Source organism: Perissodus microlepis, chromosome 3 (genome assembly GCF_051167445.1).
Source record: "Perissodus microlepis isolate ML-2025 ecotype Zambia chromosome 3, ASM5116744v1, whole genome shotgun sequence".
NCBI classification, from domain to species: Eukaryota; Metazoa; Chordata; class Actinopteri; order Cichliformes; family Cichlidae; genus Perissodus; species Perissodus microlepis.
In genome coordinates, this window is record NC_140463.1 from 45,039,920 (window position 1) to 45,064,342 (window position 24,423).

Here is a 24,423-nt window from a genome sequence, read left to right on the forward strand (position 1 = left end):
TAAAAGAAACTAAAGAACCAGATGCTAACATGTAATTAGAGCCATCAGAAACCTGTTATTGTGTTTCCATTTGCCCCGTTTCTGATACAAAGGAAGAAGCACTCTTTCAGTGATCTTTGTGCATGGGAAGCCCAGTTAAAGGTTCTGTTAATGTGTAACCTTTTAACAAGTTGGCTTTAAATCGTAAATGCACTGTTGACTGTGTATTTGTATTGGTTTTAAATTGCATGTTGATATACAAGTGCTCATGTACACACACAAGTCTGTCTGTGGCTGTAACTCTATATTGGACCTTCAGGAATCAGTTAACAAGGCTCGGATTTCAAGGCTTTGTTAAGCCAGTGCTGCTGCTGTTTCAAGGAGGGGTTACTGGACTCTGTGTGGACTCCTATTTGACTCGGTTATTGTTGAGCTATTATGAGACTCACTGTGCTGTTTCCACTAACAGTTTTTCCCAAAGCTATGAATCATTATTCTGTCATGTACACCAATTCTGCATTGCTGAGAGTAAAACATCACTGTGCTCCACTGTGTTTAAAGGCCTTGTTGTGACTTCGAGTCTGATTTCACATTAATAATGCATAAAAAGAGACAAAGATAAATTCAATGAAGGAAAGAAGATTAGATTACTCACTTATTTATTTAATCTAGTCTCAATGTGATTTGTTTTTACTGTATAATGCAGTTATTTATAGCCAGTCCCCCGCGTGTTTCCAGCACCTCGCTCACGTGTATGAACAATATAATAATTGGAATCAAGTTACCTTTTGTCACCATAAATAAATAAAAAATAAAAGATTCTTGACAAATGTTCACATAGAAGCTGATAGCCAAACATATGTTGTCTAAACTTGGTAGTAATAAATAATTTTTTCACATTTTGCATGGTTGCAATAATTTGACTTTATTTAAAAAAATAAATAAATAAAAATTGGTCATATATCAGCCTAAAATCCTCTTAACTGCCTAGCCTTTGGTTTCCTCTATGATATGTTAGCTTCCTGTAACAACTGGTTAGATGCTGCTAATGCATGTTTATATTAAATACAGAACAACATAGAAATAAAATGAATAGAATAACATTTTCAGACCCCCCCCCCCCCCCCCCCCCCCCCCCGGCAAGTCTTCCACCCCTCCATCTGTCCAGAGCACAGATACAATGTTGCCACAGCACCTGAAGCCTTCATTAGTTGAACTTTGTGTTTCAGCCTTAACAACAAAAGCTTTCTGGATACTTGCGTCTTTGAAAGGCAACTGAATGTTTAAAAATGGAATCACAGCCTTCATTCAATTTTAGATCTCTTCATGTGTTGTTATGCTGTCTTTAAAAGATCTATCAGTTCTTAAGTCGCAGCTGCTCATTCTGTCCTGACTGGATTAAGAGAGTGGAGGCCAGAGTGGCTGTGAACTAATCTATTACTCGGGGTTTGATTAGAGCGCCTGCCAGAGCACAGCAGAGTGCAGAGCTCCTTTGAGCGCAGCGACACGGTGGTGCTGATTTGCTGACACACACGCAGCAGCGGCACTGACAGACTAGAGTGGATCAGTGTAGCGTCACCGCTCCAAGTGAGGGACACTGAGAGAGTGGGGGGAGGAAACAGGGTATCATGGTGCTGCATCATCTTGTAATGCGGGGTGTGTTGCTCTGTCAGCAGCCCTTCATTTTCACCTCCTGGGTTTCCTGTTGCCAGGAGTGAGCCCTGTGGAGCAGCAATGATGCTAGGCTAGGGTTTTCAAGACGAACCCCCACCGGAGGACTGGCTGTCTGTACAGAACCGCAGCGTTCATGGTGAGTGAGCAGCTGCACTGTGAGCGTGATGACCCACTGTCTCTCGCCTTGTCTGGCAGAATCAGAGGACACTGGTAGTCAGAGGTTGAAAGAGAAGTAGCACAGGAAAAGGACGTCTCGGGTATCCTGTAATAGCCTCTTTCAGGCTATTCCATAATAGCCGTAGCTTTGTGCTTTGTGTTGGGGAGCAGGGTGATGATTGCTGGAATGTCTCTAAAAAGATAATGTCTGGTTTTTGGATGTGTTGATGGTTGGTTGGCCAGCTAGGGGACAGAGCATCTCCACTGCATGGAACCTGACCTGTAGCCCTTTACCAAGTATTACCAAAGTATGTGTAGCAGTGTGGAAGTAGCATTGTCTTTTTTAATTGTAGGGACATCCAAGGGATTTCCTCCTGCTGTCACCACTGATGCAGTTAAAAAGAAACAGCTCATCTGAAACGTCTCATTGGAGTGTTTGATGCCAGTATTCAGTTCTATGTTTTTGTCTAGATATTGTTCACTTTCTGCCAGATCATTACAGACTCCTCCTCAGCTCCCCTGTGAGAACTGTTATTCAACTGTTAATGTGTCAGCTGTCCTGTGCCAAAGACACTACATGCAGTTGGAATCCTTGTTTGAAAGCAATTCAGAAACATTTAATTACTCCAACATGAGTAAGGTCAGGTGTCATAGATGATATAAATAAGCAAATGGGATAATGTCATGATGGAATTGGTTGGCATTAAAAACAAAGTGACATTGTGGTTCTTGATTGTTCCCGATTTAACCTTGATTTTCTTTTCACTACCACAAAGCTTTTAATCTGTTGGTTAATAAAAACTCAATCTGGTACTCAGGCAGAATCATCCTATTAACAAACTTCTACTGACAGAAGATGAAAAAGGAGCAAAACGTTTGTTTGTTTTTTTGTTAGGTCAAGTTTGTTTTTGTTACGCAACCAAACTTAACAGGCAGAATTTCATGTTGCTTGTGTGTCTACTATTTACATCATGGTGTTCTCATATACCAGACGTTGGTCACAACATAATAGGAGTCCATAGCAAACATTGTCAAAAAGTACCTTTAAGTGCTAAGTACAGAACGTACAGTCTAAGGAGCTTGGAAAGAAAAGCATCTGGACTTTCTTTAAGTTTCCTTGAAGACGTTCCCCTATCATCTGAGAAACTTCATCAGTTCTAAGAGTAATTGGTGGAGAGTCCCAGATTTTAAGCCCTATGGGGGTGTCCCCAAGACCAAACAGCCACTTCATAAGTGCATGACACAACATAGAAGAGCCACCTCCACGAGACAAGACTCGGCTGTCCATCTGCATCTAAAGGACATTCACTCTTTTGAGGATACCAATGTTCACATTTTTGACACAGAAGACAGATGGTTTAAAATGGAGTGAAAGAAGCCATCTCTGTCCACTGTGAACAACCATCTTTGAACAGAGGGTGGGGGGCTTACGACACCAACTGTCTGCCATCTATAATTCAGTTTTGAGATCCCTTCCCGGAGGCCTTAACACTCAGTTAGTTCCCGGGCCATTTGACCATTTGAAATCGCATAATAGGGTTGGGCTAGGTTTCACAATGAGTTCACATGAAACATTGGTGGATTGTGACCTACACTGTTTTTCACATGACACTCTAGGGGGGCACTCCGATAGGGCTTAAAATCTGGGACTCTCCGCCAGTTAATAATAATAATAACAATAATGGATTGCATTTATATAGCGCTTTTCTAGGCACCCAGAGCACTTTACAATTCCACTATTCATTCAATCTCACACACTGGTGCAGGTGAACCACAGTTGTAGCCACAGCTGCCCTGGGGCAGACTGACAGAAGCGAGGCTGCCATATCGTGCCATCGGCCCCTCTGGCCAACACCAGTAGGTGGTAGGTTAAAGTGTCTTGCCCAAGGAAACAACGACCAGGACGGAGAGAGCTGGGTTCGAACCGGCAACCTTCCAGTTACAGATGAGCTTCCCAACCCCCTGAACCACGGTCGCCCCACGGTTGCTCTTAGAACTGAAGAAGCTTCTCAGATGAGGGGTGAAATGTCTTCCAGGAAACTTGCAGAAGTCCAGACTCCTTTATTTCCAACCTCCTTAGATTATGATGACCTGGATGAGTGAGAACCTTCAGACATACACTATTGGAGAGACAACCCCAATAGCTGTTAAATCCTCTGTGAAAAGGCAACATTAGGAAAGAATTTTACCAGGAAGAGACCTTCAGCAGAATTTACTACCTTTCTGATTAGATAACCTGTAAATTGACACACACCCCTACCTTCCTACATAACAAATGATAAAGAATCAATTAGTATTTTACTCTGTTGTATGCTTGTTGATGCCTTAAGCAGCATCTGGTGAAAAGCTGAGTTTGGCGACAAGGATAAGCAGACTGCTGTCGCCTCTCAGCTCCCAGCTTGCATTATTAGAAAACCCTGTGGTGTTTTTCTGAGGATTTGATGCAGAGGCTATGCTCTTTGGCACTGTAGGTGGACAGTTTTACAACCAGGAGTGAAATTAACCTCTTCTCAAGCAGAATTTCATTTGACTTTGAACACATATTACCGACTGACCAAATGCGAATCATTAAAGAAAATATCCTGAGGTCATCATCACAGAGCAGCTTCCTCACGTCTATAGCTTTAAATCGGAAAGACTGTGCCAGCCAGGCACCCAGAGAGCTCTTACATCACTACCAGGAAATTGGAGAACTTTACTGAAAGCCATAGTGACAAAGCAGGTTGCCTTAGCTGTAGGTTATCATGGGATCCAATTGCTATTGCAGCTAACGGGTATAACAGATGACAGATTGCCTTTATTCCCAGTGCAGAGTCTCTAAGAAATATAGCACGTTTACAAGTGTTATTTACAGCTTTGTTCCTGTACCAGGATGACAAATGAATTGGATTTTACTATATCTTTCCACATGAAACAGTATGAAACATCAGGAGGCGTGGCACAGTCCGATAAAGCTCTGTTATTTGATCAGTGGTAAGCAGAGGGAAACTGGGGAAGAGATCTTTGATCACCTTTGCATATGAGCAGTTTGAAATCAAGCTGTATGCATCAAGCTTTCATTATCCAAAACAAGGGCAATAAACATCAGGGTGTAGTTTTTTGTTTTTGTAAAGCAGAAGCTTTTTGTGCTGCAAAGCAAGAAAACAAATGTGTTGCATTTATAATAGTGACAGAACCACAGGAGGAAAAGTTGGTAAAGTAATGTTTCATCCTTTCTGCTCATGCTTCGTCAGCTTAAGTGTTGATTAACTTGTAGCACTACCTGTGAGGTAACAGAGGAATGTGGAGTAGTGTGCCACAAAAAGTTGATTGTAATTATCTCAACATCTCTTGGAAGAGTGAAATATTTCTCCCAGATGAACAGAATAAACTTTCTAGGATTTCCTTATCTGGATGATTGAGCATGCATCAAGACTTGGAATAGTTGGGTTACCGTTTTACTGGATTTTGTTTCATTGTCACAATGGCACAATAGCTCTTCGGCCTCACCTCCCAGATGATCACTTCAATTCACTTCAGCTTTTAAGTTCAAATAAATTTTATTTATATAGTGCCAACACACAACATTCACCCCAAGGTACTTTTTATTGTAAGGTAAAGAATAATTTTGCAGTAAGTTTACAATAATGGGGAGAAAATCCCAACATTCACATCATTTCCTTTGAGAAAGCGCTTGGTGACAGCAGGATATAAAAACTCCCTTGGATTTAACAGGGAGCCTATGAAGAGAATCCAGGATTGGAGCCATGTCTCATCTTTTTTTCTTAATAACCTCATTAAGTTTAGATATTTTTCTACCTCGGACACTTTAATACTACACCAACTATTACACCTTCTCATCAGCACCTCAGCACTGCCACTCACACATCCTTTCTTCTTTAGTTTCACGTTGGTGCGTGTACCTGCCCTGCTGCTGAACAGATGCCAGGTTGAACAGATGCCTACTCCTCTTCAAAATCTGCTCTTCCTCCCCCTCTCTGCAGTATCCATTGATTTTCAGGCAGCAGATCTCTAACCTTTTTCTTTGACCTGCAGCTGCTTGAGTACACATCATGTTTAATAAGCCATGCAGCAGCACATGCCTGTTATTTCTTTATTAAGCAATTAAACCACTATGGTTGACCAGAAAAACCTGGTTAACAATTCACAAGAGAAATTTTACTATTCTAAGTTCAGTGAACAACCTCAGGATTTCATTGGAAGCATGTTTGGGAAGACTCCTAGGAGAAATATCTGACTGACAGCTAAATACTTTAAATAGCTGCTGGAATCAAAGGTGGGTGGATTAATATGACTGAATATAAATCTGTGAGTCAAGAAACCAAAACAATGAACCAGAAGATTGAAGCTGACTTATCCAGTTCGGGAGATCAGTGATCTTCAGTATGGTGCAGTTAAAGAACAGTCAAGCACAGAGTAAGTGAAAGACAGACAGATGCAAAGGAGATGAAAGAGGATATGGACAGCAACTACAGGCAAAGCAGATGGAAGTACACACAAATGGCACTGCTGGATAACCTTCTGTGTAGTACTCTCCTCTCTAACTTTCCTCAGTCACTTACAGTAGCAGAATTTTCCTCTTCCACACTACAAGCTTAGCTCATCTTCTTATCTTCCTCCATCATGTGCATGTTTCTGTTTCAGTCACCTTCACATGATACCTAAAACTAGTGTTGTGTTTTATTGGTTTGTTATTTCTCTTCCATTTATTTTCACATAAGTATCTTTCCTCATGTGTTTGTTACCACTTTTTTTCCCCCCTTAACAGTACTTCTTTCTTTGTGACTGGGAAAAACACAATTTCTGTGACTGCTTTGTTGTGTACTTTACTACTTTCGTCTGCACTCCATCCAGCACTGGCTCCTGATCCAATATCGGGTCATTCACTCACCTGAATCTTAAAAGACAAGCATATCTGATCTATTTCAGCTTTATTCCACTTGATAACTTAATAGTTTACACTTGACCTTTATGTTAAGCTAGCTTTTTTTCTAGATATAGTATATTGGAGGATTTAAACAGTCTTACAGTGTTTTTTGTTCAAGAGTTGGCAGTTCGTCTTGTAATCAGAAGGTTGCCGGTTCGAGCCCCGGCTCGGACAGTCTCGGTCGTTGTGTCCTTGGGCAAGACACTTCACCCGTTGCCTACTGGTGGTGGTCAGAGGGCCCGGTGGCGCCAGTGTCCGGCAGCCTCGCCTCTGTCAGTGCGCCCCAGGGCAGCTGTGGCTACAATGTAGCTTGCCATCACCAGTGTGTGAATGTGTGTGTGAATGGGTGGATGACTGAATGTAGTGTAAAGCACTTTGGGGTCCTTAGTAAAGCGCTATACAAATACAGGCCATTTACCATTTAGTCCATTTAGGTACCCTACACTTAACAGGTAGTTACTTCAATCATGTGCCTCAAAACTGAGAAACATTTAACACAGTGCACACTATTCTCACCCTTTTTTCTTAAAGGTTTTTGTAAATATTAGGTGAACATCACATTTAGTATTACATAGTGAATTTTTTGTACACTGCTCAGGTTTCTTGTTAGGTTCTGTTATGGTTTCCTTATTTGTACTGTCACTTGTAAACGGTTGCATTACCACAGTTCTGTCACAATTGATACTAGGACTGGGGGTGCTGGTAGCTGCTGCTGCATTATCCTCCTAAACAACAGGTGTCACCATTCACACAAAGCGACTGACTCAGTGATGGTGTAGGAGTAGTAGTAGTTTTGTTGTTTTCAAAGTTTTCTTCAGAAAGTCTCAGCTTTACAGTCTGTTGCGGCATCTCCCGTATCATTAAAATTGTAGCTAAAATTGGCGTGATCCTACATGCCATGTCTACCACCTGGCTGTGATGGCGCTGACTGCTGCATCACCTGTGTGAGGGGGAGGGGGGGGGGGGGGACCTCCCAAAAAACAAAGGTGTGAGACTGCCCGACACCAAAGCCCGCTTGCATCAGGGGATGTGACATTTTAGGCGTGTGGTGCAGAGTATGACAAGCATATTGGTGCCCCACCCCCCACCTCAAGGAAAAATGAGGTCTAATTACCTTTATTTACTCACCCCACCCCCAACACCAATTGAGAGCAGGTGCAACAGACACAAACACAAAGAAATTAATGATACTGGCTGCATTACAAAAGTCATGAATGCACTTGTGCACACACAGTCCTGTTGAGGGAATAGATTTTCCGACTGTGTGTGTGTGTGTGTCCCATTGGTGGTATAGTGTTGTTGATTGCTTGCACATCTCAGCCTGCATTATTAACCAACACTGCACACTGGAGGCCATTTTGGTCACACTTGGGGTGTTTCTGCACTCATATTGCACTCACCCCATTTATAGCTTCCTAATTGATTAGCAGCACACCATAAGATCTATGACAGGCCTTCTCTGAATGCCAACACACACACACACACACACACACACACACACCCTGTGAGTCAGCTGACGGTTGGTCTTGTGTGTAGTGTGGTCTTAGCTGTAATGACTGCCTGTCACATGGTGCTCTCTTCCCAAAAGTCCAGTATCACATTCCCAGTAGTGAAGCGGAAGCAACAGACTCGTTAGACAGCAGCTGGCAAATGTTCAGAGGCCATGTCAAGTTAACGTCATACAAATACAGAATAGAAGTCATCTCTTCTTTTATCAACTTTTTTCCCTCCATTATTAATCGGTCTGCATCAAGCTACAGCATGAACTGAGGCCTCCTGTGACCTTTGTTAGTGCTCTACCTTGTTCTGTTCTTCACTTCAGTTTAGATGCTGCAGATCTTAATGTGCATGAGTGTGAAACTAAATATAGACCAAATGAAACTGACCTCAAAACAAGTTGGTTTCCCTGTGACACAGTTACACTGTTACTTTCATGTTTCTATGTCTAAATTTTCTATTTTTTGTTGTTGTCAGGAATATGAAACAAAGAGTGGCAGAGCTGGATCTGGCAACCCAACATCTCCGAGGCAGAGTGTGAGGAAAAACCTGGATTTTGAGCCTCTCTCCACCACTGCGCTGATACTAGAAGACAGACCTGCGTATGTAAACACAAACGGCGCAGTCACATTTTTCTTTCCCTTTCACTGTCAGCTGAGTTTGCTTATCAGACATAAAAGCCAATCTCCTTCTTCCTCTCATTTCTTATCAGTTCTCCTTCCCCTGCCAGGTTGTTAGGCTCTGTTCTGCATTGTTTCAGCTCTCACTGTTTCCCCGCTTGTATCGCAGATGGTAAAAGAGACGTGCTGCTGAAAGTTTAATGGCCCTCGCTGAGCTTGGTTTCATTACCCTCCCTTTTGTAATTTCTTTAATTTTTTTAGCATGTTGTAATAGACATATGCCGGGCGACATCTTTGAGTACTGCTGCTTAGCCGTGAGCTAACTGTATGAAAACATATTCAGACACATTTCCTCTGTGAACACCAGGAAGTTTATTTTGACACCATGAATGGCAGAACTGTATTCAGCTGCTGCTCCCTTTGTGGCATGCAGCCTCTCATGTGTCTGCACACAAGCTCTGAACCTGCAAGAAAAGTGCAAATGATGTGTTTTATAACAAATGTGACTAAACATAGCATATATATTTTAACATTTATTTTGCTGTTAACAAAGATGATTTATTTTAGCATTGTTACTAATGTTGTTTTTCACATTGCAATTTAATAATTGAATACGTTTAAACTTAATGCCGTTTGTATTTGTTTATTGTCACAGTTGATAAGAGTATAACAAATATAGTCTGATGACTTTGGCACATATGTATATAGCATTTTATACACTGTTGAAAAAAAAATTAAAGGAACACTTTTTAGTCGGAGTATAGGATCATGTCACTTAAGTAGCAGAGCTGCGTAATCAGTTTCAGCTGTGCTGGTCGTCTCTCCCTGATCCTGGTTCTGCTGGAGGTTTCTTCCTGTTAAAAGGGAGTTTTTCTTTCCCACTATCGCCAAGTTGGGGGCTTTTCTGTATGATTGTATCCTCAATCATACATTATAAAGCACGTTGACGCGACTGTTGTTGTGATTTCGTGTTATATGAGCAACAGTCAATTGATCTGCTTGAACTTCATGAAAGCCGTCCAAATAATGAAAGTTGTATTACACATTGTTAACCATATACACAAAGTTTTGATACGTTTTTTTTGCCATGCAGAAGACTCAAAGCAAGATAGTGGAAAGGAAAACAATCTGCACTGTAATGATTTTAAATGTTCCTTTAGTTCATTGTGGGTTTTTTTCTTTTCTCAAGGTCCGTTGTAGTACGTGCTGTGGAGTGTTTTCTTTATCAGTTTGACTGTTGTCTTGGAATATAGATGTTTATGTTCTTTCCCTGAGCCTATTCCGAGTCCTTATTCCAAGAATAAACTTTGTTGCCAGGGGCTGATATATAAAGTCAAAGGTGTTGCGAAAATTTAAATGCTTATTGATTTTAACCAGCAACTAGCACGACATCAGCCAAGTGATTTAGAAAGACTGGAAAAGATAGAGAAAAAGAAAAAAGGGTCATCTAATGTTTGTAGCATGTTAAAGAGGCAGTAAGTTGAATTTACTGGAATATAAGCAGCTGTGTTCACTCCATAAACACATGCAGCTTCCTGTCCTGATGTTCTTTTTATACACTCCAAGATTGCTCAGCATGAGTAATGCAAGAGCACATAGATGCTAACCCTTTGTGTGTGTGTGTGTGTGTGTGTTTGCATGTGCAGTAACCTGCCTGCCAAGCCAGCTGAGGAGGCACAGAAACACAGGCAGCAGTATGAAGAGATGGTGGCCCAGGTTAAGAAGAGGGGTGAGTTCAGTGGAGTGAACTGAGGCTGCAGATTCAGCATCAGTGTTGCTTTCTTTTTTTTTTTTTTCTCCAGCCTGGCACACTACACAATAGTTCAGACTCTATTTCTGTCCAGTCTGTTGTCCGCTCCTCTCTTTCCCGTGTAATTTTATGTTTAATGACTTCTGCAGAGTTAAAAGAAGCTCAGAGGAGGAAGAAGCAGCTGGAGGATCGATGCAAGCTTGAAGAGAGCATTGGCACAGCAGCTCAGACCTGGAACCAAGACATCCTGCCTAATTGGAGTACAGTGTGAGTACAAAAAAGACTCTGGTTTGAATTATAACATATTTAACAATAACAAAGCTCATTGCTTTGCTTCGGTATATTCAGTTGTGCAGTTAGCTTCCATCCCAACAGCTAGAGTCACAACAACAAAAATGCCGTATCAGTGTTTAGCATTTGTGTTTAGCTGGCTACGAAGGTTAAGCCTGATGTTGGTCCTCACTGCATGTTACACTGGGGGGATTACATCGAGCATTACTGCCGTTTTATTCTCAGTTTAATGCAGAACTTGCCCTGGCCATAAAATGTGCAACATGCTCAATGTGCAGTATTTCTTGGTCAACATGTACAGTATTCAGGGTTTGTACAGATGCTTGAAAATGCTTGAATTTGACCCTGAAAAAAGCCTGACTATAGGAGTGTACATGTTGGAAGAACACGCAATAGTGTTGTTGACTTTGGACTTGAATTTTTAATAAAAAACAAAGAAGTACAAGTCAGAGAAAATAATGACCAACAAATTCAACTCGCTATTCCTTCATTACCACATAGACAGTTTTACTTCTCTGCCTGCTTAAAAGTTTACTGAATCTTCAATATTTGATCCTTCTTGGCAGCATTTAGTACACTGCTGCTGTTGGCCAGCACTGCAGGGTGGAAATGCAGTATGCAGACATAAGAATATAACAAGACATAACTTGTTGTGGCGGTTAAGCTGGCAAAACGTGTTCAAACCAGTGTGGTCATCTCAGGTAATCTTCATAAAAGTACCAGGCTCCTGCTGCAGGTGTACTCCTTGGATTAATATGTGACTAATTCACTTCACACTACCAAACATCGCTACAGTACTGCTGCCAGATCGTTCCTTTAGTCTATTGTATCTTTATTACTACAACAATACAAACAGAAGACAGTATAGATGGTGTTAGACTGAAGGAAAGTGTTTTTCTTGCTTTCGAATCAGTGGTTTTCCAATTAGGTTATTGTTAACCTACGGCCGGTTCTATAAAGCATTTTTATCATAGACTCTGAATGTGCTTAACATTTTTTTCCCCTCTAATCCCCCACTGCTACAGGTGTACATCTCGACGAGTGAGGGACCTGTGGTGGCAGGGCATCCCCCCCAGTGTCAGAGGGAAAGTGTGGAGCCTGGCTGTGGGCAACGATCTCAACATAACACACGGTACATGGGAATGAGTGTGTGTGTTTTCTCAAGTTAAAAGATCTGTTAGCGGGCCAAACCTTAACCTAAAAACTGCCAGCTGGGTTAACTTAACCTAGCCCTGAATTATGTCTGCAACTTAAAATGTAAGTTTCTTTAATGCGAGTGTTTTGATCCTCAAAAGTTGGTGTTCTTCTCATTGGGTGATTGCAAAAACACACATCCCCACAAAATAAGTAATAAAAGCACACACACACGCAGATGGGTGCACCAATTTGTCTCAGTGTTTGTAGTTGAATGTGTGGCAGTGAGATGGATGGAAGAGGAAGGAAGAGCGTGTCCATTAAGGAGCACGGTCCAATAATTCCCCCAGTACACGAGAGAATGTGCAGCATTTCAATGACTTCGCTCATCCTGCACAGACGTCACACACACACACACACACTACACTCCTCTTCCTCTTGAGAATGGAGTACAAACTGAAATTGCCATTCCTTAGACTGTGTGTTTGTGTGCATGCATGCTCAAATGTGTGTGTGTGTGTGTGCTCCTCAGCACCCTCAAGGCTGCTTGCAGATAGGCACTCTCTCTGACTGCTGAGCTGGTCTGCTCCACTTTGTGCTATTCATCGTTTTAACTGGAGCTACACTATCCTACACACCAAAACACACACTGCAGTCACACACACACACACACACACTCGTGGAGTTTTCAGTCCCTTTAAAGTAGTGCGTCATTTCATGGGCAGCTCAGTAACAGCACTCCCTCACTTTCACAGAAGCATTTTTATTATTGATGCTAATGCTACTACTAATATGTCTTGGACTGGCTTGCAGATGAGTAATATAGCAGAGTAATAATCTGTCTTTAATGATTAGAGAAATTGTTCACTTGTCATAACATGCAATTATTTACAGCAGCTTTAAATAAATATCAGCTGTTTTAAAACTCCGAGTTAACTTCACTAATCGGTTCCTCCAAACCATCAACGTCTCTATTAGACCAATCACCCGACAGGCTGCTTAAAGTCCTAGCATCAATTAATGCTTCAATCTGTCTTTAACGAGCTGCATACCACAGGCTAACTGATCATCAGCTTAACCTCTTCATCCTACAAGCAGCTTGTTGTAGTTCAGATTTGACTCGAGCACTAGTGTAAATCTCCACGTCTCCTCTCTGAACACTCAATATTAAATCCAGCATCTGAGCACCAGAGGGCAGCAGCAGTTCAAAGGAAAGGCTGTAACAGGCTGCACAGCAGTGCAGTCGCAGTCTTCTGTAATTGGGGGACATGTTTTCTTCAGTCACCTTCACTGTTTGCTGATGCAGAGCACCATAAAGCTGAGTGCTTTCTGTCCATTTATCACGTTCACATTTCACCGTCTTCAAACTTGTGCGTCCCTCCAATCTCTCACATTAACTTCACTGTGCTGCTGTTTGTGTGTCTGTGCAGAGTTGTATAACATCTGTCTGTCCCGGGCCAAGGAGAAGTGGAAGAGCACAGCGGCACTCTTCACAGAGACTGAAAGTGAAGGTGGAGTTTCAAAAGAAACTGCTTTAATTTTATAATAACTTCATACTCATATTTTTCCAGTTTGTTTTTTAATGTGCTGAAATGTCTTGCAGATGTTGGTTCCTCAGACAGAGAGTCAAGTCTGGAGCTCATCAAGCTGGACATCTCAAGAACTTTCCCACAACTGTGCATCTTCCAGAAGGTCAGTGAGAGAGAATTAGAATAAAGTTTCAGCGGGATGTGGGTAATAGGATGCACCGAAGCAAAACATAACTAAACTGAGCAAGACGTGAAAGGAACGTCTTGCTTATTTTTGTAAAACAATATATGTATGATTGAAACAGGTTTTTGAAAGCTTGTAAATGTAAACTGTCAGTAAAAAGGTGTGTGTACATTGTGCATTTTTGGATTCATTGTTCCATTGTTTTGTTTTTCTTTGTACGTCATCAGGGTGGGCCCTATCACGACGTGCTGCACAGCATTCTGGGAGCATACACTTGTTACAGGCCTGATGTTGGCTATGTAAGTCACACATGCTTAACCAATATTACATCATGTTGTGATACTCACACCTGTGACTGGTGCATGTTACAGCTTCATGTTTAGGACAAAAACACAAAGTGCCACATGAATATCTCAAGTATAGAAAATATTGTTTAGTCATGAGATTCTTACATCTACTGGCGCTGAAATTTAGATTGATTTTTAGATTAAAGACCATAAAGAGTTTATTCATCTATATGCTCTTATTTAACAAATGAACAAATAAAAAAATTTCTGTTTAATACATTTGTTCAGGTAGTAGATAAAACGGGTCATTTTTACACCACAAATATAAGTCTTGTTCCCTTAGAGTAGCTCCACGACTTTGTCTTCTTGAAACTAAAGTGACTGTTCTTGGAAATTTTAAGTGATATTGCACCTTGCAGCTCATTGTGTATTATGAAGGTTAAACAGACTTTGATCTCCCACACAACACCTACAGTAGCCTAATATTAGCTTAAAATAAGACGATTCGATTTGCACCAAGTGGGAGGTTGCTGCCACATGCGAGGAGCTGAGTGGGTACTGAATATGAAGTCAGCAACATTTTCTATGCCGGTGTGTGATACAGTTCGGTACCTGGGCTCAATGTAAGTGCAGCAAAAAGGGGAAAGCATGGTAATTTACCTCAAAGTCACCAAATGAATAAGAAGACAGACAGATGGTATGACTGTCTGTGAGTACAGTTCTCAAATATTTCATCAGTCTGAAAAACAAAATCCTGCCAGAAATAATAGAATATTTAGGCCCGATTCCTTCTCATTAAGTAAATAAATGCTTTACCTGCTGTGCCATCTTTATCTTCTTACTCTTGGCACTAAGTATTTCTTTCAAGCACTGATATTTCACTAGGTGTCCTGATATTAAAGTACTTCATACTCATTGGCTTGATTTCATGCATTTTGTCTTTTTCATATCAATTATAAAACAGTTGTGCATAACCTTCTTTAGCTCCATCATATGCTCCAGTACTTTTACTCAAAAACCTCCCAAAAACTGCTAATTGATTGTAAGTAAGGAATATATTGCACATGAATTACAGTTATATAAGCTTTGGTGTGGTGGTAGTAGTACCACATGAATAGTCACTCCCCTCAATGGAATGTATTAATAGATGTGGTCTAACATTATAAAACATGACACGTATTAACATACACAGGCTTTTATTTTAATGAAATCATCAGATTCATATAGAGGATGGTCCTGTTAGCAATCTGTGTGAGCTTTTCCACCCAACTAAAGCTCTGTATGAGGAAAATGATACATTTTCAGATTTATTACATTATGCCATAGGTTTGTTTTTAGTGTAAATAAAGGTGCTTCAGATTTCCAGTAGATACATTTGTTACTGATGCTGAGAGCTAATCTAAAAGGATAACTCTGCGTGTTTGGTGTCAATCATATGAAGGACAAATGTAGTTAAGTCTCATTTGATCTGGTTTTCTATTTGCGATCTTTTTTGGGTTTCAGTTGGGATACATCCATATGTATGTATTTTTAAGTTTCATATTCCTGCTTGACTCACTTATGTTCATTTTTGCAAACTATGATGAGTAAAATGTAGGATGCTATTTACAGAATCTGGGGCTAGCCAACTGTAGAAAAGAGAACCTGTGATTAACCTCTGCTGAATTACTTATGAACAAGAGCACACGTGAAAATTTACAAAATTTTCTAAGCAAGCAAAAATTACTAGGAAATTTAGAAGGACCCTCAGGACTGAGCATTAATATTAAAAGCAAATCATTTTTTCATTTCTGACAGTATTAAATATTACATTTATGATTGGCATTAGTGTGTTTAACAGGTGATGTGCTCAGAGTAATTTCTAGAACTCTCTAAGCAACAGATTCACATTTGTTTGCGGTGTTTTGTCTTTTGTTTTTTTTGGGGGTTTTTTGTGCCTCATCACCAGCAACCAGTCAAAAGATCAGTTCTATGTGACATTCACTAACCCTAAAATACCGTGCCCAGGAGATTGGTCAGGGGGTTTCTGCAGCATGTAGGTTCTATTTTAAAGTTAGAAGACCTCAAATATTTTCCTTCCATTCGCTCTTTTCTTCCTTTCAAGGAGACTTTGTATTGAGCCTCAGTGACGCCCTGGATTTCCGACTCTAGTTTCTCACGATGCCCTGATCCTCCCTTGTGATACTTTCATGGTTTACTTGATTCCTAGAAATCAAACTGAATTTTTTGGCTAAAGTTTTTTTTTTTTCTTTCTATTATTTAATAAAATGTATGTTTTTGTTCATTCACAGTGTTGGCCTGTTAAAATATCAAACAAACAAACAAAAAACCTATAGGGGGATGTATTCAGATTGATTACTTTATTCATTAAATCATCCAAACCTCCAAACATTGAATTTACAAGACGTGCGCAGGAACATTGGCAAACAATCTGCACATTTACAAAGTGTGAACCCAGTGAACATTTGGGATAAAGAAGCAATGATCGCTGGTAGCAAAGCAGTATTTTTAAAAAGTCACCCGCTACATTTTGTTTATGTTGTCAGTTGTAATGGACCAGACCAACTGTGCTCTCTGTTTTATTGTTTCTCTCAGTATCATCACTGTGTGCTCTTACAGCAAAATTGCTGCATTTGCACTAATGAGCAGTGCTTGTAGATGCTGTGGTTTGCCTTGCTGCTCCTACCCGCAGCCCCATGCTTTTGTCTGTAGACAGGTAGAAATGACTGTGACTTCCTGCATTTGACCCCAACCCATGAGCAGCTACACATACACACACACTCTCAGTCTGTGTAAGCTGTACGCAGGTTTAGTTCTTTCCATTTCTCCATCAGCATTATCATCTCTCTCCCCAGATTTATTGTCCACACTACTTGTAATACTTGCACATCACTGTCAAAGCGCCTGCACCGATTAATAGTGTCTGACTGAAATGCAAGGTTAGCTGTTAATGACTTCCTGCCAGTGTTTCTGTCTAAATATTACAACATTTGGCACGTACAAGCTCAAACTGTCACCTGTTTTAGGGTTGCTGTAAGTATTCGCTTGTACTGACTCTGTGTGTTTGTGTGTTTTTAAGGTGCAGGGAATGTCCTTCATCGCTGCTGTGCTCATCCTGAACCTGGACACAGCCGATGCCTTCATAGCTTTTGCCAACCTGCTCAACAAGCCCTGTCAGATGGCCTTTTTCAGGGTTGACCACAGCCTTGTAAGTAAACAAAAGAGCACAGCAAACACGTGCGCGCCCACTTATTTCTCACGCAGTACCTATAAATACACATGAGCTTTTTTTAAATAAAAATATATGTATACATATGTGTTGACTGCAAATCACCTTTTTCCGCCAAGCTCTTTGTTCAGCTGTAAAGTTGAGAACTTAACGTGTTTGGTTTAAAAAAACAAAAAAAACAAAACGTATCAGTAATACCTAATACGTCAGTAAATTCCATTACCTGTTTTACTGAATATAGCAGTGGTAGTCCTGTTATTTCTAACCACATTTATAAACTTGGTAATGTTACTGGCCCGTCATCATCTCTACTGTGTTTACACACTTGTCTCCATTCAAACCAAAGTGTCTGTCATTTGTTTCTGACTCACTGAGCAAACTGTGTGGTTTGGGTTTAATTCTCTCTAAGACCACCTCCTCTCCTCTCCGCAGATGTTGACGTACTTTGCAGCATTTGAAGTGTTCTTTGAAGAAAATCTACCAAAGCTATTTGCACATTTCAAGAAAAACAACTTGACACCTGATATTTATTTAATTGACTGGTGAGTGCTTCCCTGTATTGTGCTATTGCCTCATTTTATTTTATATCTCCTGTTTTGTTTTAACAGTGAACTTGCATCTATTGATGAACATGAATTACTTGGCAGTGTGTCATTTCACTGATGCAGCAAAGCTCTACCGATTCGTTCCCCACCCACATGCACAGTGCACTTTGTACCCCGTCTTGCTGAAAACACGCTACATGCCTTCATCTCGAAACATGACACTTGCCTCACATTCAGTTTGTCATACTTTCAGTGGCAGGTGTGTTTCTGAGAAAACAGGAAAGGGGTTGTATGAGTGGTCACTGCCCATTTGAGGTAGAAATTTGTGTTTGTATCTTCACTTTAACCACATATATGCCACATAACTAGGGCAACAATATCAATCATTTATTTATATTCACAGACTTCTGACTTTAATATTGTGAATTATTGTGTTGTTTTTTTGTTTGTTTGTAATTACACAAACAACTAAAAACTAAAACAGCCGTTTAGTTTTATTAAGAGAGCAGGTGGTAATCGGCTCGCTTCTAAATCTCTTGAAGCTTGTAACAACGTAGAAAGGAGCCTTTTTTCTTTTAAAGTGTTTTTTTTTTTTTTATTAGCATTTTATTTGCATGCGGAGTAATTCTGCAAATATTTGTGAAAGGATGGGTCGCTCTCAGGAGCTCAGTGAATTCAAGCTAGGATGCACCTGTGCTACCAGTCCAGACATTTCCTCACTACTACATATTCCAGTCAGCTGTTAGTGGAATTATAACAAAGCAACTGGGAACTGACAGAAGTGGTAGGCCTTGTAAAATCACAGTGGATGCTGAGGTGCATATTGTGCAAACGTGAACAACTTCAGCTTCATGGACTGGGTTTCCATGGCTGAGCAGCTGAATCCTTGCATCACCAGGCACAGTGCAAAGCGTGGGATGCAGTGGTGTAAAGCACACTGCGACTGGACTCTAGAGCAGTGTGTTCTCTGGAGTGACCAATCACGTTCTGTCTGGCAATCCAAACGATGAGTCTGGGTTTGGTGGTTCCCAGGAGAACGGTACTTGTGTTACGCCACTATATGTCAAGTGTAAAGTTTGGTGGAGGAGAGATTATGGTGTGGGGTTGTTTTACAGAAGTTGGGCCTGCCCCCTTTGTTCCAGTGAAAGGAACTCTTAATGTTTCAGGATACCAAGACATTTTGGATAATTTCATGCTCCCAACTTTGTGGGAACAGTTTGGGGATGTCCCAGTGCACCTCTGGAAGAATGGACAAAAATAAATGCTTTCCTAAACTTTATGTAAAAGAAGCTGCTAAGGTTTAGACATCAAATTAAACCTTATGGAATAAAAATGGGATGTCACTTAAGAAGTTCATATGCGTTTGAAGGAAGACGGATGAGTAGTTTTTACTATATACTGTATTTTTCCTTTGTTTATCTATCAGGACGTGAGGGTAGATCTTAGAAGTTGGTACATGAAGTCAAATTTCAGCAAAGAAACTGTGTAACTCTCAGTACATGTGTTTCTTTAATATGTTAACAAAGGTCATTTCAAATTTCTGTTGCTATTAGTGACTTTGTTTTATATAGTGCTAGCTGATAATAACTTTTCCTTCCCATCTGTTTGTCCCTTCAGGATCTTCACTCTGTATAGCAAGTCGCTGCCGTTGGACCTGGCGTGTCGAGTGTGGGATGTGTTCTGCAGAGATGGTGAAGAGTTCCTGTTCCGCACGGCTCTGGGATTGCTTCGCCTCTACCAGGATGTCCTGACCAGCATGGACTTCATCCACATGGCTCAGTTCCTCACCCGCCTGCCTGACCTCATCCCTGCCGACCAGCTCTTCCAGCACATTGCTGCTATTCACATGACCAGCCGCAACAGGAAGTGGGCACAGGTGGGATGTTTTTCTAGATACTGTGCCTGAAAACATTGTTTACCCCCATCACTGCATCTTTGTTTTGAAAACCTTTTTTTTTCACTCCTGCTTCCTCCCCTCAGGTCTTGCAGGCGCTGACGGAGCAGAAGAGATCGGGAGCGAGGTTGCCCGGTGCTGAAGCGTTGAGCTGAGATCAGAACATAACCAGCTCAAGCTAAAGTACTCAATCAGACTCCCTCCAGCCTTTGGAAAAGCCTACACTCTTGCCCAAGCTGATGGACCTGAGAGAGATCTTCTGTCAGGTTGGGGACACGTCCAGTTGAGGCTGCAGTGATAAAGCTCTTCTCCAGAGGCATGCCACTCCTCCGACTGGAACCAGAACACTGGAGGGGGTCTCAGTGACTGAGCAGGGGTGTGAAAAAGGAATATGAGGCCTTATTTAACTTCCAGCACCCCTCCTCTGCTCAGAGGCCCAGCAGCAAACTGGAAACTTGTAGCTGGGAAAGGCTGAAGAATGTAACACACACTCCCACATGTATGAACCTACCCGACTGACTCAGTTCCCCAGAGACTGAAGGAAACCACAGAGATACCAGATACTACATCAACTCCTTCACAGCTGTCAGCTCTCAGATCCTTTCTGTTTGATTTGGCAAATGAAGCTTAAATGTGTCTACAGCAATGTTCATCTCTGTAGTCAAATCTGTAAACGACATTGTTAAAATATGTGAGGGGGTTCCTAGCTGTCTCTGTGCGTCTCCTTCTGCGTAGCGGCACCTTTTCTCCACTCACTTTAATTTTTCTCACATTCCTTTGTGTCCTCCATGTTTTTATTTCCTTTTGATCTGAGTTTGCTTTTCATTAGCTTGTAATCAGGGCCAAATTGTCACCTTAGCTGTTCCATGAAGACAACTCTTCTGAACAGGGGGAGTTTTGTAGGTTATAATCCATGAAGGTATGACACAAATGCACATAAGAAAACATGTGGTGTGTTTGAGAGCACCGCGTTACAGTTAATGAAATGTTTTAGTTCATTAGAAGAGGTCAGAAGCTGCCTGTGTCAGCGAGACTGGAATAAATAATGAGGTAAAGTGTTGATGTGGATTTTCCCTGTATTTAATATATTTGTGGTACATTAATTTGCATTAATTAATTAGCTTGTTTTTGTTATGATTTCAGACGACTTGGTGTGAGTGTGAAGTCTTTTGTTCATTTATTTAGTATATTTAAGAAAAGGATGGATTTTGTCCAGACAAATGAAGGATTGTCATTGAGCTTCTGTCTGCACATTTGGAGCACTTTTAATCTCTTTTTAAACACATTCTAGATTGCAGGCTGTAACTTGAGGGGCATTGCACGCATTTGGCTGCATAATTTGCGTGAATATGAAAGATGAAAAACCATCTTTTTGGACAATAGCAATCACTTCACTGATAACGACAAAGTTCAAATACTCTGAACGGTTCAGAACTTTCCACTGTAGTTATTTGACTTTGCATCCATCCTGGTACACTGTCCCCACCGGCAGTTGCCCTGATTGCATGTTTTTTAGTGATTCCTGGCAGCAGAGCGCTTCAGAGTCTTGACCCTGAGTTCTCAGGCTTAGTGAGGTACAAGTCCAGTTTATTAAAAAAAAAAACAACTGTAGAGCTAGAAGGCTGTTTCTACGTGTCCACAAACAACTGTGATAGGATCTTTTTAAAGCTAAATAACTGATGATTGTGTTTGTTTTGGACACCTGTGTATTCAGTGTGCTCTGAGCGGTACAAGATCAGAGCAGAATATAGTTCCACTTTGACAGTCTCATGCTTAGCCAACCATCCAAACCACAGAAATTTGGGTCAGTTTGAAGCTGAATTAATCTTTGCTCTATGCACAGGTTTGAGGTCTGTGCACAGCGCGTGTGGTCAAAGCATGATTTCCAGGGAGCAATCTAAAAGTACTAACCACACTGGCCAATGAAATTAACTTTGAAGCATTAAGATGTGGAGACTCTGAGGAGTGTGCAGTCAGCTGTTGATGGTTTTTACTTTCAAGGCTTGCTATGCAGGAGTTTTGTTGTTGCTGTTTGCATCGTGGGTCTTTCGTTCTTGGCTTAAAAGTATTTTTTTTTTTTTTTCATTTGCAATCTGTGAAATTTAACCAAAACCTTCACTTTTTTTTAATCAAGTGGCTGGGCTTTTTCCCCGGCTGTCATTGTACATTCTTAGTGACGTGCCTGGTGGACTCGCTGCACCATCTCGAGGTACAAATTTGGCTTTTCGTGAAAGAGCGGGACAACCCAGGTTTGGTTCCAGGTAATTTATGTGACAAATTAAGGATGAATGGTTTGGGCATAAAGTTTAAATAGCTACACCGCAACATACGGTGGGTCGTAAGTGGTTGATCAGAGAGATTACTTCACGTTTAAAATCCTGCATAGACGGCCTTTAATTACTTGCATTAGCTGTGTGTAAAAGTCACTGTTGCAGCTGTAGTTATTGACTGTTGGTCAGATTACTAGCCTGCAGCATCACTGTAACCATCTTACCCGTCATGTTGTGGTGCCCCTCACAGTTTTAAATCCTTCACTCTGGAGCAAAGTGCAGTATAACAGAGATTTCTTACTTTGGTTTAAAGATTTGCTGCTTTTTTGTTTTGTGGGGGCTTTAAATAGCTTGTTTTATAGAGTTTTTATTAGGGTAGCAGATCTGATTATTTGATAATAGAAGCAATATTCAGTTAGAGCCCTACACAAAGTTGGAAGAAGGAAGCGGATTGTTGGATATTGAGCGTTACACAGCCTGCAAATCTCTACTTTTAGTTTTTCATCATGAGATGACACAGATTGTGTTGTCTTTTGTGTCACAGTGGCATAGTGGAGAGAGATCTGGCCTATATCTGCTAACTGCTGCGTGTGTCAGGGTATTGTGGCTGCTTAAAGTTGAGGTTGTCACTGAGTGTTGAGGCCTTGACACTGCATTCACACTGTGGTTATTGTGTCACTCCATCCTCACCAGTAGTGGGCGGAGCCAATGCTACGTTGATTGGATACACTGTGCAAAGTCAAGACACTGCATTTCCTGATAATCTGATCTTTTTTGTGACAGTGATGACTTTACAAGCCCATTGTGCACAAGCATCATCAGAGGAAGGCAGATGTATGAGGAAATGTCTCGTCGTTCCTTGTGAAACTGCTTCACGTGCTGTGTTGTTCTGCTGAATTTGTGTGTGATGGAGTTCCAGTCTGTCTTTCCTGTAATATTAGTGAACTCAGTCTCTTAACCCTCAGCTGAGTCTGTGCTTTCTTAAATCCCTGGATATTAGCTGAAGTAGAACATTCAGTCTGGGCTTTAAAAACAGGAAGAATCCTTTCTTTTTCTTTTTTTTCTTTTTTTTTTTAAATTCATCATCGTCTCAGCCACATGGCCGCTGAAAGGGCGCCTGCTGTGTTTTTGACTCAGCACCGTGCAATACTATGTCTGATCATTCTTCTAAATGCATCCCCTCCCCCACTGTGGTGAAACGCTGCAGGACTGCAGTTAAAGCTTTTTGCAAGCCATACGTGCAAGCCTTTGAGTTGTGCCTCTGATCGTCTCGTGGTTTAAAACGGGTTGTTGATTTTCGTGTTATTTCTCCACCTTTTTAGGTAGCTGTTTGCAAACTGTAGTGTGTGTCTGTATGTGTATGTCTTGTTTGTGTGGTTAAGTGGTATCTTCACAATTAGACCTGTTAGTTACCAGTTAATTGTTACATTTAAAGCTGGCCTGGGTATCAGCTCTACCTGTCAACACTACCGTTTGATCCTTTGTGGTCAAAAAGAACATTCAAACTAAATTGGGTTGAAAGATATTTTAGATGATGTACCATTGCTTGATAATCATGTTGATTTGCTGGGTGTTCTCAGTTGTTTTGCATTGTCTGACTTGTATTCCTTTTTTTCCAAGAGACCTGTGTACTGTAGAGGACTGATAGATATACATGGAGACAGCAGAAGGTCACCGCGCAACTGTTTCTCACTTGAAATGTATATAAATGATGGTTTTATTATAATAAAAAGATGTACATATTCAACCAGGAGCTAGTTTGCTTCTTACTGGATTACAACTCTCCTCCTGCCTTGTATAGATCAACAGGTGGAAGTGAATTTCCCAGAGTGCCTTTGAGCCTAACCGGAGTGAGAACACGATGGCTTATGTGGTTAGTGCAACAGTGCAGCAATGCGTTGTGGTGTATTTACACTTTCTTGTGAAAAGGTTGCCACACTTTTACCTGAGATAAAATCTATATGTTAGTATTGAGTGATCCGCACTTCTGCTTTGATTCTCGATGAGTGGTGATAAACCACTGATTAGTGAACGTATTTATGCTGATATTTATGTAATATCAAATGGGGTTCTCTAAAGCAGACCTCCTACGTCAGACAACAGTGGCCCAGTTTTAAATGTAAAAATCTCCTGGAGTCCACAAAAGCCTTTAATCACAGATCTGATCCTCATATGAGCAGAGAGTGAAGTTTTGTCTTCATCTAAAATCTGTATCTACTTATTCAGCTTAATTCTCCAACATATATAAGTATATAATTTAAACCCCATGGCATTGTTTTGTTAGCTATCTTTGTTTCTATGTGAATATTTCATGACTATTTCTAAGTAACATGTGCAGCTGCTACAAACAATCACTGATTTGTTTTACAGCTGATATATAAAACAAAAACAAAACAACAACCAAAACAAAAACAAAAATGCGTGAATCAAAAAGGTTCTTGTTAAGATCAGATCCGC

General features: G+C 40.9%; 1 protein-coding gene across 1 annotated transcript in view; it reads left to right on the forward strand.

Annotated features, from left to right (window-relative positions):
• Nucleotides 1-23,713, forward strand: part of tbc1d14 (TBC1 domain family, member 14) — a 43,471-nt gene extending 19,758 nt beyond the window's left edge. Inside the window, exons 4-14 of the mRNA XM_084924618.1 lie at nucleotides 8,711-8,835; nucleotides 10,500-10,582; nucleotides 10,753-10,870; nucleotides 11,920-12,026; nucleotides 13,459-13,539; nucleotides 13,632-13,720; nucleotides 13,969-14,040; nucleotides 17,108-17,236; nucleotides 17,690-17,799; nucleotides 19,420-19,678; nucleotides 19,783-23,713. Coding sequence (XP_084780744.1) covers nucleotides 8,711-8,835; nucleotides 10,500-10,582; nucleotides 10,753-10,870; nucleotides 11,920-12,026; nucleotides 13,459-13,539; nucleotides 13,632-13,720; nucleotides 13,969-14,040; nucleotides 17,108-17,236; nucleotides 17,690-17,799; nucleotides 19,420-19,678; nucleotides 19,783-19,851 — 1,242 coding nt within the window. The 3' untranslated portion in view covers nucleotides 19,852-23,713. The remainder of the gene's footprint in view (nucleotides 1-8,710; nucleotides 8,836-10,499; nucleotides 10,583-10,752; nucleotides 10,871-11,919; nucleotides 12,027-13,458; nucleotides 13,540-13,631; nucleotides 13,721-13,968; nucleotides 14,041-17,107; nucleotides 17,237-17,689; nucleotides 17,800-19,419; nucleotides 19,679-19,782) is intronic.
• Nucleotides 23,714-24,423: the final 710 nt, after the last annotated feature.